This window comes from Podarcis bocagei, assembly GCF_964188305.1.
Source record: "Podarcis bocagei genome assembly, chromosome: 13".
Classification (NCBI taxonomy): Eukaryota; Metazoa; Chordata; class Lepidosauria; order Squamata; family Lacertidae; genus Podarcis; species Podarcis bocagei.
This window is the reverse complement of record NC_138138.1, coordinates 12,912,730-12,929,197: the sequence shown is the minus strand read 5'-3', so window position 1 is coordinate 12,929,197 and position 16,468 is coordinate 12,912,730. Positions and strand designations below refer to the sequence as shown.

Sequence of the window (16,468 nt, the reverse complement as noted above, 5' to 3'; positions counted from 1 at the left end):
AATCCTAGTTACCAATTACCAATAAATCAGACTATAAAACATACTGTATGTGTCTAATGAGTAAGAATTAAGTACATATACTACATAAACTAGAAAATGTTAGACATCCAGACGTAATGAATAGCTTAGTTATTCAGTAACATGCTTGGAGGGTAGATTTGATTGGATAGTGCAGAGGGAATTTTTGTTTTTTTCTATGTGTGTTTTTCTCTTTTTTTTCTTTTCTCTTTCTTTGCGTTTAAAGTGTGTATTTTTGTATCCTGTAACTTTGTATTTTCTCTGTCTTTGTATTTTTCTGAACTTTTTTATTGTCAAAACTTAATAAAATATTGATTAAAAAAAAACAAATAACCCGGGGGGGGGGGGAGAGAGTGACTGCTTGGGAGTGGCCCCCCGGCTGTAGGTATAAGAGGTGCATCTTGTTCTGACACTATAGTCCTTTAATCAGCAACTAAAGATGGACATTGGGCATTTGTAGAAGAATAGGGCTGCAGGGGCTGTGCTGCTGGAAGCTTGTCTGCTCCTGTTAAATGCTGTTTTAATCACGGTTTTTAACGTTTTATACTTTGATGTTATATTGTTTTATCTATGTAGGTGCTGTGCCCTTGGGCTACTGGTGAATGGCATTTTATAAATGCTGAAAATAAATAAATAGAAATAGACATTATCCCATTCCAAGGTTTCCTGAGTTGAACTCTAGCACTAAGTACAGGTTTTTAACTGCCTCAAAATGGCTTCAGACCAGGCAAAGGACTTCAGTGGCAAATTCCGCTCCTAATGACGTATCTTGAAACTGAAAAAGTACATTTGTCACAACTGCCCCTCCAATTATAGACTGCTTACCTCTCTTGCAGCTTCTTTAGTTTCTCAGGATCTGTCTCGGGCTTACTAATCTCCTTCATATTTGGTGAACTGCAAGTGGTTGTACTGCTCACAAAACTGCTCTGATTTCGCAAATCAGATACCGTCAAGAAAATTGGTACTTGATCGGGGAGAGGGCCAGCCATGTGAAGATGTGCTGTGAAGTTTGCCCGGAAAAGAGATGGATGGGAAGAATCTGTGGATGAGGAGGAGCTGTGGGAATTCAGAAAATTGTCTTCATCATGAGAAGTGGTGCTTGGGGAAAGGCTGCTTAGACCATTGCTTATACTATCTTCCAGCAGGCTACTGTCCTCAAAGGTGCTGATGGTAGGTGATGAAGACTGACAACTTTCAGTAGCTGAAAAGGACTCCCTGATTCTTATAGGAGATAGCTGTCTACGAACAGTGAACCTGGGGCTTCCACTCAGCTCTGTGGTTTGCATAGAAGCTGCAGCAGCATCCACATTGCTTGTCGTTTCAGTTCTGTTTATAGGTTGTGCTAAGGATCCTGGGATATTAAATGCGGGACGTATAGGAGGCCTCTGAACTGCTGGCCTAGCTGAACTAATGAGTCCAGTGTAACATCTTTGATTGCTCTCAAAACCTTGTCTTTCTCTACCACAGCCGTTGTTCCCTGACCAGTCTTCTGTAGAACTTAAATTGCCAATGGTCTCATTGGCTGCTGCGCTTCTGGGTCTGCTTTCAGCATGTGGGCTTTTGGAATTCTCACCTTCGTTTTTGTTGGCCTCTTCCGAAAGGTTGTTTTCTTCAAGAACATGAGGGTTCCTTTGGTCTCTGGTCTTCCTTTGGCCCGCTGAAGGTTGTTCAGCTGCTGCCTCCACTGCTCCACTGTGTTGCCGTGGCAATCTGTGGGAAAGCTCAGCCCGCCTAATGTCACCCCCAACTCCCATATCACAGTTTGGCTGCTCGGCCTGTGCGACGGGCATCCCACTGACTCTGTTGTTCTGATCAGGAGGAGGAGACTTACTGATATCATAGGAAAGAAACTCTTCTTCTATCTCGTTAACGTCTTCAGCGTCATCATTCTCTTCGGTAGAACCTTCCACATTTGCACACAACAATGCATAAAAATCGTCTTCTCTGGGCCTTATGGGAGTATTTTTAATGGGGGGAAGGTTGGAGTTGCTTGGCTCACTTGATAACGAAGGACCATTAGCAACCTGAACAGTAGAATCCATTACGGTAGTTGGGGGCTGCTGAGCTGCTGTTAGAACACTTCCTTTTTTGAGATCCCTGTCTAGGCTTTTGCTGTCTATGTTTAGTTTGGAGGTCTGGATTAAGGTCCTCTTTTCTGGAGCTTTCTTCTTAGTCTTGAAAACAGGGCCACTTCTTTGTCCTGTGACATCTTGCGAGTCTGCATTGAGAGCAAGAGTTGCTTTCAGAATTTCTTTGCCAAAGCATTTTATTCAGTTTTAGTGATGTCCACAAACTGATCACACAAGAACCACTAGTGGCAAATATATTCCCCAGATCCACATGGGGATTGCACGGCTCCTCCCCTTAACCCCCACCCCAAACAATTTCTTTAAAAATGGCCATACTGCCCCTTAAATTTATAGATGTGGTATCTGGAAATGGAGTGAGGCTTCCTTTTAGCCTTTTGGCAAATTGGGGCTTCCTGCAAAATGGGAGAGAGACCTATCTTTTCTTTGAATCTCCCTAATGAAAGAAGTGGAGTGCTCTTCGGAAAAGACTTTTCCAATGATTTATCCAAACCCTGTAAGGCTCATTGGAAAAAGATACCTGTATGGTTTGTTGTTGTTTTTAGATTCAGCATAGTCCAATGAACTATGCTTGAAAAGACACAACTTCAGTTCCCTTCTTCACCATGAACTCACTGTATTGCCTTAAAATAAACCTTTCTGTTTGCCTCTTGCAAAAACATCTGTGTACAGTGTCTCTCTATGGGGCACTGCATGTAAGTGGCCTCTTTGGCTATTTCTATCGGCCCAGATGGGACCAGCACAAGTGGCCGGGCCTGGTGAAATTTTAATTCCTTGATTCGTGGGTTCCCACTTAATTTTATTTTGATTTTAAATGTGTTTCGAATTGTATTTTAAACTAACCGTTTGATTTTGTGTTTTCAATGTATTTTACATATTTGGTGTTAGCCGCCCTGAGCCTGGTCTCGGTCGGGGAGGGCAGGGTATAAATAAAAATTATTATTATTATTATTATTATTATTATTATTATTATTATTATTATTATTATTATTGATACAAAACAATGATGCCTTATTTTTATTAGCTCTAATCCAGAATCAGTATTTTGGGAACTGTACAAAAGGGGGCCAACAAAGGGGGGTGGTAGAAGCCTGCTTCACTTGTCTTAGCAGCTTCTAATAGCAGCTGCATGCCCATTAATCATTTTCAGTATCTGCATGTGTGTGTTTGTGTATACAGACACACACACACATGGCAGTGAGAACAAGCTAAGCCCCATTTCTTGTTCTCCTCTCTACATACATGGTAGATCCCCACTGCATGCACGGAGCCTTTCCCTGTCCACAGACGAGGCCTTTGTATTGCTGGCGCTCCATGCACACTTTTCGACCAGCTGAGCTGTGATCTCTCAAACCACTTCAACAAAAGGCCAACATCAAGGTGCAACAGCTTTGATGTTCAAACCAAACCCTCCTTTGAATTCAATCTAAACAACTTCAGCTTCAATCAGGTGAGAACTCGCTCACATAATAGTTCCACATATGCCGTGAAACAAAGATGGAGCTCTGGACCAGGGATGACTTCTATAAACAGGAGGTATAAACTTAATGCAATGTGGAAAAAAGAGTTCCTCACCAGCACTCTTGGTAGTCTTTGCTATTCCATGCAGCACTGGTGTTTTCCTCCCTCTTCCTTCCACTCTTTTCATATTCTCAGTGTCTGTGTTTTCCAGAAAACTTCTCTGGTTCAATCGCTGTCTTCTTGATAAAATTGGCTTCTGGAAAGCTGATAAACATTGTTTTATGCAAATATTTTTTTAAGGAACCTCTGGCTTATGAATCGTGGGTCCATGGAGACTAAGCACAATATATGAGACTGCATAGTCAGTCAGTCAGTCAACCTTTTATTCGACCGTCAGTCAGAAAATATGAGACTGCATAACATTTGCACACGGGACACGGCACAGGGAGTACATGTCTTAGCTTGCACTTTCTATGTGTAAAACTTCACTTTCTATGAGTGAATTTGTAAGGACTTGAAACTGTTCTCTTAAACCAACTGTGCTTTCTAAATCCTGGGTTTTTATTTCCTCCCTGCATGGTAATGCTAAAACAGAGGGGCAAGGTGAGTGGGGGCATGTAGAAGAATAGGGTATGTTTCATAGCTATTCTTTTTTGTTACCTCTTCCCCAAGGTGAGATACTCTTTCTCTCAGGTAAGGGGGTGGAAGGCAGCAGAATGTAAGGCAGGGGCAGTGTGTGAGCACAGATGAAAAAAGCTTGTTTGAGACAGGCTGTCCACCTCAATTGTTCTAGTTACAGGTAGGTAGGCATGTTGGTCTGCCGTAGTCAAAACAAAATAAAAAAATTCCTTCCAGTAGCACCTTAAGAGACCAACTAAGTTTGTTATTGGTATGAGCTTTCATGTGCATGCTCACTTCTTCAGATATCTGTATGCTCTAAGGACAGATCGTGAAGCTGAGGCTCCAATACTTTGGCCACCTCATGAGAAGAGAAGACTCCCTGGAAAAGACCCTGATGTTGGGAAAGATGGAGGGCACAAGGAGAAGGGGACGACAGAGGACAGGGGACTGAATCTATCCCAGCACCTACTTCTGTCCTATTATCATAGTACCATTGAGAGTGTCTTAACCTATAATATATTATCGTGGTATGGGAGCAGCTCTGAAACGGATAAAAAAGCTTTACAGAGAATAATTAAAATTGCCCAGAATGTTATTGGGCTCCGACTACCAACCCTGGATGAGATCTTCACGTCTCGCATTTTGAAGAAGTCACATAATATCCTGAGAGATCCTACCCACCCTGCTCACAACTTCTTTGAACTATTGCCTTCGGGCAGAAGAAATAGGACAATGAAAACACGAACCACACGCCTTCTGAATAGTTTCTATCCAAGAGCTCTGACTGCACTAAATAATGATCTCAGGGCCAGTTGCAAGGTTTAGCAAGCAGAGAGTAGGAAGGAATGAGATAGGTTTTAGGTTATGTTTTAGGTTTTAGGTTATGTTATGCCTTAATAGGTTATGTTATATTCTGGATTTTATGTTTTTATAGATTATGTTTGAATAGGATGAGAGTGTTGGAGATACGTGCAAATGTATATGTGAACCCGGTCTTTGGGTGGGTGTTTGATTTTCGTTGTTGTGTATACTGTGTATATACTGACAATGACAATAAATTTATCTAAATCTAAAGATGGGTTGGACAGTGTTCTCGAAGCTACCAACATGAGTTTGACCAAACTGCGGGAGGCAGTGGAAGACAGGAGTGCTTGGCGTGCTCTGGTCCATGGGGTCACGAAGAGTCAGACACGACTAAACGACTAAACAACAACAAAGGTGCTACTGGAAGGATTTTTTTTTATTTTGTCACCTCAATTGTGTTCACTCTCTGTAACACAGTCAAGTTCCACTGCTTCAAATTACCATCCCATCCCTAATCACAAATACACAATGAAATGAAACACTCATGTCAAACAGCACAGCAGTAAAAATCAATACTATTCCAGCCTTAAAACAAACAAACTGATCAATCTAAAAGACCTGGGTGGATTTAAAGACACTAAAAAATAAATAAGGCTTGACACCAGGCAATCCTCCCTTGTGAGGGAGTTCTAAAAATTGGACACTGCAATTAAAAGGCCCCATCTCTAGCAATCACCTACCTAACTTCTGGTAGTGATGATGGGGGAGCAGAGAAGAATCCCTGAAGATGAGCATAATACTTAGGCAAGTTCATGTGGCAGAAGGCCATCCTAAAGGGGACTCAAACTGTTTTGGGGCAGAAGTTGAAACCAAACTTTGATTTGCGCTTGGAAATCCACTGGGAGGTGGCATACAAAAATTTACCACTCCTGGTTCCCAGTTAGCAATCCAATCACCGTGTTTTGAAGTATTTGTTGTTTCTGAACATTTGTCAGAAGCAACGCCCTGTGTAATGTACTCCAGCAGTCCTTATCAAGCGTCCCCAGGGGATGGTTAGCTGTGCCCCAGTTATCTCTGTGCAGGAGAGGTTGCCACTGGCGCAATAGCCTCAGATGATGAAAGGGGCTTTGCATTTAAGGTTCCGCCAAGGAATCCAAAGACAGATCTAATAGCATCTCCAGAGTGCAAACCTCCTCCTTCAGAAGGAGCTTAACCCTGCCTACAGCAGGTTGAACAAAATCTTCCAGGTCAGATGCATCTGTCAGCAAGAGCACCTCTGTAACATCTGTACTGAGCTGGGTTTGGCTGCCTTATTGGATTTGACTCTTTTGACTCCAATCCTTGCCTGCTCACCTAGGTAAAGGTAAAGGTAAAGGGACCCCGGACCATTAGGTCCAGTCATGGCCAACTCTGGGGTTGCGGTGCTCATCTCACTTTATTGGCCGAGGGACCCAGCATACAGCTTCTGGGTCATGTGGCCAGCATGACTAAGCCGCTTCTGGCGAACCAGAGCTGTGCACGGAAACGCCGTTTACCTTCCCGCCAGAGCGGTACCTACTTATCTACTTGCACTTTGACGTGCTTTCGAACTGCTAGGTTGGCAGGAGCAGGGACCGAGTAATGGAAGCTCACCCCGCCGCGGGGATTCGAACCGCCAATCTTCTGATCGGCAAGTCCTAGGCTCTGTGGTTTAACCCACAGCACCACCCGCGTCCCCTGCCTGCTCACCTAGAAGCCTTCAAATATCTTATGTCCTCTCTAGGACCCCTTGAGCTTGTGAACATCACTGGCTCCAGCTCCACACATCCGTTTCTTTCAATGAATAGCTGAGAACTTTCTCCATACGCACCTGAAAAATCTTTTTTGGGGCCAGGTCCACTTTTTTCTGTTTTTTTGGCGCATGTGCTTGATTTCTGCTTCTGCTTAACAGATGTTTTGTCAATGGCAGGAAATTTAGCTTCTCCTTTGTTCCCAAGAGGCTTAATAGCAGATTTCAGTTCACATCCAGAAGATTCTTCGGAGGAGGTCTGCCAAGGCGAAAATTAGTTAATTTATTAACAGAATCTTCTTTACCAATGCAAAAGCTACATCCCAGTAGAAGAAGCCTCTTATTTAGCCTTCAATGTCTAGGGGCTTATTGTGGCTACTTAGTAGTGAGTAGTACTCTGTACTAGAGATGCCTGAAGAATTTATTTTTTGTGAATTCCAGTAAGATCTGACCAGATCCACATCATCTGCACTAAATAAATTTTATCTCAAAACACACTTTTAAATGTGTATTTTGCTATCCTTTAGAGCTGAGAACTGTACCAGATCATTAAGAAAGTGCAAATGCCAATAGATAACATTATTATTATTATTTAAAAATCTATACTGTCGTTCATCTGAGGTTATCAGTTTAAGGCTTTATAGGTCAAAATCAGCACTCTGAATTGGGCCTGGTAGCTAATTGGCAGCCAGTGCAGTCGGTCCAGGATCGGTGTAATATGTTCAAACCGTCTTGCCCTGGTGAGCAACCTGGCTGCCAAATTCTGCTCCAGCTGAAGTTTCTGAACCATTTTCAGAGGCAGACCTACACACAAAGCTTTGCAGTAATCTAACCTAGAGGTTACCTAGAGTATAGGCAACAGTAATTAGGCTATCCCTGTCCAGACGGAGGCGCAGAAGATCCACCACCTAAGCCTCAAGGCCACCTAAGCCTCAAGCAACAGCAAAGAATCCAGGAGTACTTGCAAGCTACATACCCGCTCCTTCAGAGGGAGTGTAACCCTATCAAGAGGAGGCAACCTCAAATCGATCTAGCCCAGGGAACCAGCCACTAACAATGTCTCAGTCTTAACTGGATTGATTGAAATGGATTGAAATGGATCTAAAATATCAGTTTCCTCCAAGATTACCTGGATCTAGTCCACAACCACCTGCTCAAGAACCTTGCCCCAAAAGGGAGATAAGCAACTCGCCAGTAGTTACTTAGATTGCCTGAGTCCAGGGATGGTTTCCTGAGGAGTTGTTGGACCACACCCTCTGGCAAGGAGGTATCAGTCACCGCCCTGGTCCAGTCAGCTGTCCCCTCCCTGCTAGTTTTTATCAGCCAAGATGGGCAAGGGTTCAGAGCGCAAGTAGTCTGACTGACTGAAATCAAACCTTTATTAGGCATTATGCAAATAAAAACCATAAAAGAGAGAATAACATGTAAAAGCCTTGAGATATATATAAAAAGGCAGCAGTTGGCTACATACATATATATATATATACATATAGAATCAGTGGTTTTCCTTGTTAACCTGCTCCTTGGAGGGCTGCTACCAAAAACTCAGCTACCCCCGCCGTTACCCTTTGGTCAACGTCGGATAGGCAGAATCCCACACATTCACCTTGCTGGGGTTCCAGACCACCCAAAAGGGGGGACAGCACGCGTTGACGGAGCGTACCGTACAATGGGCAATGGAAGAGAATATGCTCTACAGTGTCCGGGACATTCATAGAGCATCTGCAGAATCTCTTGTTTCTAGGGATGTTTTGATATCTTCCCCAGACAAATGCTGAGGGAAAAACATTCAACCGGGCCAGCATAAAAGCCCTACGTTGGGCTGGGATTATTAATTTAGTGATGTAATTGGCTCTGCTATCTAAGATATTTAAATCATAGAATATGGGGGAGCAAATTTTGTTTACAGCTGCCATAATATTTTGTCTCTCGACATCCTTTAGTCTAGTTAGGATATTATGGAAAATGTATTGCTCGTTAGAATTGTACAGGGGCTCCAGCTCGATGCCTAAAGATTCAATCTTTTTTTCGAGGAACTGATACCATCTTGATTTATAGGAGTCTTTGAGCAAATCAGCGAGCAGGCTTGATGGAGAGCAGCGAAAATGGCAGCGTAACCAGTACTTTATTGAGGTGGACCAGGCCCAGTATTCCATTGTGTGTATACCTATTTCTGCACACATTGTTTCATATTTGATCACAGCTGGGAGTCCAAGAATACGTCTCAAAAAGCTGGAGTGAATCTTTTTTAAGTCACTGTTATATGCTTGGACCCATAACGGGATTCCATAGAGTATCTGGGCTTGCACTTTTGTTTGAAATATCTGGTTGGCCGCAGGAATAAATTGATTACCTTTCTGATAATAAAAACGGGCAACTGCTGATGAGGTGCACTTTGCCTGTTTTATGGCGTTTGTGCGATGATTTGCCCACCCTAAATTGCTCTGGAATAAAATTCCCAGATACCTATAGATTTTTATTTGTTGGATTTCTTGCCCTCTTATTTCCATTTCTCTAGTTTCCAACCATTCGAGAAGACTAAGATTTTTGTCTTCTCATAATTTATAGAGAGTTTATTACATTCGCAGTAAAGGATCAGAGAAGATATAAGACGTTTCAGACCCAAACTCGTTAATGATAGTAGGACTGCATCGTCTGCGTATAATAAGAGAGGAACTGGTTTCTGATTAAGTTTAGGGGCATGTGATTCTATTTTTTGAAGGTGATCTGGCAAGTCTGATAAAAATAAATTAAATAGAAAGGGGGCAAGAATACACCCTTGTTTTACCCCTTTCGAGTTTGGGATGTCTGATGAAAGGTGACCTTTGGTGTTAAGTTTGACTTGACAGACATTGGAAGAATATAGATTTTGTATTAAAGTCAATAAGCGCTGATCAATTTTTAATCCTGCAAGTTTCCTCCACAGCTTTGGGCGGTCAATTGAGTCGAATGCACCACGAAAATCTACAAAAGCAGCATATATCTTAGATTGCCTTTGGGATCTATATTTTTCAACCAAATGCATAAGTACAAGGCAGTGGTCTAATGTAGAGCAACCTTTGGAGAAACCTATTTGTTCTTTCCCTGGTAAATTTAGATTTTTCATCCAGGTGAGGAGTTTAGATAAAAGGTGCTTAGCGTAGATTTTCCCTATCACTGATAATAAGCTTATCGGTCTATAATTCCTTGGTTCTTTTGGGTCGCCATTTTTAAAGATTGGGATAATTATTGATCTTAACCATATCTCAGGTATGATCCCATCTTTGTCTATGAGTGTAAACAATTGAGCTAAGGGTTCTGCCCACCAATCTATATAGGTCTTGAATAGTTCTATTGGTAGACCGTCTGGCCCAGGAGATTTCCCCGATTTGAAATTTTTAACTATCTCTCTAATTTCCACTTCTTCTACCCTTGGCCACTCCTGGAGTTTATTGATTTTATTTTTAGTGGTCTCATTTCCTTTAAGTTCACTGTGTAGATTGTTAAATACAGATGTAAAGTATTGGGACCATTTGGATTCTGCAATTGGTGGTTGGATTAATTGATTTTCGGCTTTCAATCCTCCGTACACTAGGTTCCAGAACGCTTTGTTGTTTTTACTCTGAATTGAGTCGAATAATTGTAACCATTTTTGGGTTGCATATTTCTGTTTCTTTTCGGCCAGAATGTGATGATATTTTCTTTTTTCATCAAGATAAGAGGGCTCTAGTTTAGTGCGATTATTTTTAAATGTTTGGCGCAGTTTTCTTTTTAGCTGGAAACATTCATCGTCAAACCAAGGGCTAGCGCTATGTTTAAGTATCCAAACTTTAAGTGGAGTACTAAGCTCTACAAACATTTGAAAGATTTCATTATAGATTTTCTGAATATCACTGTTGGGATTAGTGGTCTTTAAGTTGGATAGTACTTGTTTTCTCAGGTTGGCTGTAAGTTTTTGCCCCACTGCTGCACTCATTTCCTGGGACCATTTTAAATGAGTCATTTGTTTATATTGAGAAGGTTCTATGATATTATACTTGGTTGTTTTGGTTTCATCTTTTAAGTTAATAGACAACAATAATGGCTGATGGTCGCTTTCAGTACGCGTTCCAATTTTGAGGTCCATGATCGAATTTATAATATTATAAGGAACAAGAATATAGTCGATGACACTGCATCCTCGGGGGGAGAAGTATGTAAACTCCCCGCTTCTATCGCCTTTTGTTGAACCGTTCACAATCTGCAAGTTAAAGTTGTTGCACAATTCAAGTAGGCGTAAGCCTTCGTTGTTTACAACCCTATCTCTGGAGAAACGTCCTATTTTCAGGGCATGTGCGATGTCATTATCAGTATTCCAATTTAGTTTGTTACATAGTTGTTCATTGTTGGTTCCCACTCTAGCATTAAAATCACCTGCTATTATCAGTGAGGCATTTGGGTATTTATCGGTCAAATTTTCTATGTAGGAGGTTAGCTGTGACCAATTTTCACTGCTGCTGTTGTTTTTGGTTGGGGGGATATAGACATTTACAAGTAGCAAAGTATCGTCTTTTTGTGTTAAAAGTAGAGCTTGTGCAAGTGGTAAGCATTTTTCTAGCTGCTTGATTTCAAACCCTAAGTTGTCTTTGATCATACAGCAGAACCCTGCTTTCGGCCGGCCCTTCGCGTTTGTTTTCAATGCGGGTTTCGTATAGGAGGTGAACCCATTAATTTTAATATCTCTAGTTGACCATGTTTCTTGTAGAAGTATTAATTCAAAATCTTTAAAGAAGTTCATTAGGTCTGGGTCTCCGCCTTTGTTTCCCCACCCTGCAATATTCCAGGACAGTAAGCGTAGAATCCGTTTATGAGTTGGTGGCTGGTTGACAGCATTTAGTCATTCTAGTTCTGTTATTGAGTCCAGCGGGAGATTTTGTCTTGTGCAGATACAGCCATTTGTCGCTGCTTTCGGTGGGGAGGGTAATGGTGGGTCTTTTAGATTCTTTTTTAAAGTACGGGGAATTAAAATTTCCTCCCTTTCTTGATTTTCTTCCTTGACTGTTCCTTGTTCCTGAGAGATTTCTATGGTTGGTAGACTGTTATGGACAGTAGGGCTGTTTTCAGTCTCTACTTCCATTTCTATGGCCTCATTTGGTGTTGAGCTCAGTGTGCCAGGTCTGTTGGAGGTCATCTTTTGTTCGGCAATGTTAGAGTCCTTTGTAGTACTTAAATAAAGGGTACCTATTTCGTTTGGAGCTAGTATTTGATATCTCAGCCAGGAATTTGTGGTCTCTTTACTGGAGTTTTTCCTTGCCATTTCATATTTTAAAGGAGGCTGGATTTGATGCTCTGCATCTATACATTTGAAAGTTCCATTAATAGCTCTCTTTTTGACTATGCATTTTGGGGAGAGGGCTGGTAAGTGTAAAGTTTGATTGTGTGTTGTTTCTACTGCGTTTTGTTGACCTTGTTGGTGAATTTCGGTCAATCTGGCCTGCAGTTTCGTCAGTTTACTGAGTATATTTATTTGTACTTTATCTGGTAGCTTGATAAAATTACTCAGCAGATCTTCTTCTTCTGGGACTGTCCAGTCTATTGTGTCAAAAGCGAGGCTGTTGTTTGATGCTACAGTCGCTTGGTTTGGGAGCTTGAATTTTTCATGCGTGATTTCCCGGGTAGCTGGTTGCGGTTTCTCCCATCTGCTGAGTTCTTCCACGGGAGTAGGGCAGATGTCGGCTTCTGGTGGAATGGCCTTGTTCATCTTATTTTGTCTTTTAGATGCAATCAATGGACTGAGTGATATATCTTCGAAGTGTCGACGCGGAATGATTCCTTTCTGGGCTAAATGAGCCTTTTCCCTTAAGATTTTGGTTGGAATTCTATGACTACCAAATCTTAGTAGTACTTTTTTGGAGTATCCATCGTTAGTGAGCCTCTTGACTGCTTTTAAGTCAATACTTCCACCCTCAAGGCCTAGGAGCAGATTTAGATGGTGTCTGGCCCAGAAGGATGACTCCCAGTAAGGTAGGGGCCCTCTATATGGAAAAATGTGGAGAACAATCTCACATGGCCTCAATATCAGGTTGAGTGAGTGAGGGGGGCTTCCTCTGGTTTTTGGCTGGTTTAGAGGTATAAATTTGTATTTGTTCTGTTTATCTCCAGGGCTTGTTAAGGATGGCAAAAAGGGAGTGAGTTGCCTCCTTTCGTCTGGGTTGTCCAGCTTCTTGGAGATGTTTTGTAATTGTTCAAAGATTTTTTGAACTGTTTGAGCAGTCAGTAGGCAGCATTCCTCCAGCAGCTCCACCTTTCTACCAATTAGTGCTTGTGCCTCGGTTATGGGAGTAGTAGCCTTGTCCTCATTTATCCCTAAGGATATCTCTTCAGCTGTCTTTCCATGTAAAAAGTTGGGGAAAGTTTTAGGAGAGAGTATGTGCTGTTTTTGAGGTAGGAGGTAATTATCTAGATTACTCTGTTTGAAGGCAGAGGGCTCTGCGTCAGTTTCTGTATCAGGACACCTGAGTCTTTTGGCTCTTCTCATTACTAAATTCTTCTTAAATCAATGAGATCAGACTTCTAAATAGAGTGATAAAGTGCTAAAGTGCTAAAGTTTTCAGGTCACAATCTCATTCAATTCTCGTTCAGTCCTGGCTGGGCTGCTGCGAGGAGTTTTAAAAACTGGGTCCAGTTAGAGCACTCCTTTAAGGTATCCCCCCCCCTTCTTCTCGGTTTGTTAAAACTGGGATGTTTGGGGGTCCACGAAGTTTGAGGTGGTGGGAAAAAATTTGTGGTTTTATGGATTTGTAGTTTTTTAGGGTTAAAAGCCCACTAGAAGTCCTTAAAGATCCTTGGGGTAAGTTTGTCACGAGGAGTCAACAAGAAACTGGGAGGGAGGGAATGACTGGGAGCCTTCGTTAAGACTTCATTAACTTCATTAAGTCCCGGCACCGAGGAGGATAAAATAGGATGTTCAAAAGCACAGCGAGGTAATGAAAGGAAATAAGATCCAAAGGAAGGAGGAGAGCCAGCAACAAAGGCATTTAGTTAAAAGAATTCTTTGAGCTCCGATAAGAGCGTCTTACCTCGGCGCCATCTTTACAGGGTTTCTCCCGCTGCTTGGGGAGAGTTGCAGGCATCCCGAAGCCTGCGCGCGCTGATCTCAGCGCGTCCAGGCTTCGCGGACCTCTTCTCAAGCAGCGGGAGCCACCGCTGGGCTCCCACGGCTTGCAGAGAGCTGCCTGTTTGGGGGCTGGGGTCGGGGGAAGCTCGGGCTGCCCCAGCCCCGCGCCTGGGGGAAAATAATTTTTTTCCCTTTATTTCCCCCCAAAAAAACTAGGTGCGTCTTATGGGGCGGTGCGTCCTATAGGGCGAAAAATACGGTAACCCTTTCTGGTACTTCCGGGTTTCCCGTCGTCCACAACCTGAAAACGTGTAACCCAAAGCATTTGTAACCCGAGGTACCACTGTACCCGGAAAAGCTCTACTGGATGGCATAGTGAGGATGCAATGAAGCAGCAAAGTATGCCTTCTTTGCTGCCTTCACTGCCACTAGGTGGGCTCAATGATGAACCCTCACCAGTGTTCAGTTGAATTCGATCAGATCTTTCCTCCACTCACATTCAAGCCGAGATAGGCTTGTTTAAGGTTTCGCGGTGTGAATAGATTAACTTTTACTCTGCTGTCAGCGGAGGGGTCCTGTATTAAATTAGTCAAATGTGTAAAATTAGCCTATTTCATTTTCAAAACTGTACAATGAATGCTTTGAAAAATAATGAATGCAGATGTTAAGGAAATAATAAAGGCTTTGCAAAGAGCAGATAAAACAGTAGATAGATATGTACATTTGCATGCTGGTATATTGGTTCAGAAGGCAAAGAAAAGCTAATTAAGTATATACTAGAGTATTTCTCCAGAAAGTAAACGCTTGATGAAAGCATATGAATAATCACCCATGTCCCCAGGATAAATATAAATGTTATACAGTGCATCATATTTGTCACAGATACTTACATGGGGGAAAATTAGATAACAAATTCCTAGCAGCCTTTTTTTTTTCTATTGAGCTCCTTTTCCTGATATGTTCTTTGTTTAACAACCAGATGGGTTGAGGCAGTCCTGAACGCTGGAGTGGCTAGGAGCATTATCAGATTACTCTTCTCTTGCACTTGATTTTTATCTCTGAAATTAACAAATAGCTACCTGTCTATTAGCGGGGACTCTGGAAATCCATGGCCTTTCATAAGTACGCACAGCAGAGATGGACGATATATTTGTCTGTCTCAGTTCTTGTCTGGCGTGTTGCTCTCGTTTCTTCTCAGACTGCTCTTTAGTCTGTTCTTGTTTTCTCAGGCAAGCCTAAGAAACAAGCACAACTTTGTTTGAAAAGAGGTTTATGTGAGGGACTTAAACAGTGCCGGATTTGCGTATAAGCTAAACAAGCTATAGCTTAGGGCCCCACTCTCTTGGGGGCCCCCAAAAAAATTAAAGGGGAAAAAAACCTGGATGTACATTTACAAAATATGAGATAAAAAATAAATAAAATAAAACCTACATACAGCAACAGTGTATTGTATTGTGTAAGCTCCTATGATGTAAGTAATGGGCCCCGCCTGCTAGCCTGCTCCCTAAAATATCACTAATTTGCTCTTTTCTATATACAGTGGGGACGCAGGTGGCGCTGTGGGTAAAACCTCAGTGCCTAGGACTTGCTGATCGCAAGGTCGGCGGTTTGAATCCCCGCGGCGGGGTGAGCTCCCGCCATTCGGTCCCAGCTCCTGCCCACCTAGCAGTTCGAAAGCACCCCTAAGTGCAAGTAGATAAATAGGTACCGCTTTATAGCGGGAAGGTAAACGGCATTTCCGTGTGCGGCGCAGGTGCTGGCTCGCCAGTTGCAGCTTCGTCAAGCTGGCCACGTGACCCAGAAGTGTCTTCGGACGGCACCGGCTCCTGGTCTCTTGAGCAAGATGAGCGCGCAACCCTAGAGTCGGACACGACTGGCCCGTACGGGCAGGGGTACCTTTACCTTTTTATATATAGTGGTATGAGACGTGGGTGGCACAGTGGGTTAAACCACAGAGCCTAGGACTTGCTGATCACAAGGTCGGCGGTTCGAATCCCCGTGATGGGGTGAGCTCCTGTTGCTCGGTCCCTGCTCCTGCCAACCCAGCAGTTCGAAAGCACGTCAAAGTGCAAGTAGATAAATAGGTACCACTCCGGCGGGAAGGTAAACGGCGATTCCGTGCGCTGCTCTGGTTTGCCAGAAGTGGCTTCGTCATGCTGGCCACATGACCCGGAAGCTGTACGCCAACTCCCTCAGCCAATAAAGCGAGATGAGCGCCGCAACCCCAAAGTCGGCAAAGACTGCACCTAATGGTCAGGGGTCCCTTTACCTTTACCTTTATATACAGTGGTACCTTGGTTCTCAAACGTAATCTGTTCCGAAGTCTGTTCCAAAACCAAAGGATAGCTGGACATATAAAGGGCCCCATTACTTTCAGGAGCTAAGGGCCTCATCAAACCTAAATCCGGCCCTGGACTTAAATGATGGTGCACCTGATGAAGTTAGCCTCATCCCTTGTAGCTTTGTGTTTATGTTCTTCATGGAAATGGCAACATGGTGGATAAACGGCCCTACCTGATACTCTGAATCCATCTTGTGCTGCATCTCTCTCAGGTACTGAGCATCACTGATAAACTTCTGTCTTTCTTTTGCTTCGTACATGGCAGTACTTCAGGAAAACCTACAGAGAAAACA

At 42.8% G+C, this 16,468-nt stretch overlaps 1 protein-coding gene and 1 long non-coding RNA gene across 6 annotated transcripts in view; both read right to left on the bottom strand.

Moving 5' to 3' along the window:
* LOC308571453 overlaps positions 1–16,468 on the bottom strand; it is a 223,611-nt gene that overhangs the window by 45,980 nt on the left and 161,163 nt on the right. The gene's annotated exons all lie outside the window — the stretch shown is intronic.
* MARCHF10 (membrane associated ring-CH-type finger 10) overlaps positions 1–16,468 on the bottom strand; it is a 40,902-nt gene that overhangs the window by 14,770 nt on the left and 9,664 nt on the right. For all 5 annotated transcript variants that reach the window (XM_081166272.1, XM_081166270.1, XM_081166274.1 and 2 more), the window contains 5 exons: positions 16,349–16,454; positions 14,914–15,069; positions 6,841–7,018; positions 3,681–3,830; positions 844–2,236 (listed from right to left, as the gene is read on the bottom strand). In XM_081166272.1, the coding sequence (XP_081022398.1) occupies positions 844–2,236; positions 3,681–3,830; positions 6,841–7,018; positions 14,914–15,069; positions 16,349–16,435 (1,964 nt within the window). In that variant the 5' untranslated portion in view covers positions 16,436–16,454. The remainder of the gene's footprint in view (positions 1–843; positions 2,237–3,680; positions 3,831–6,840; positions 7,019–14,913; positions 15,070–16,348; positions 16,455–16,468) is intronic.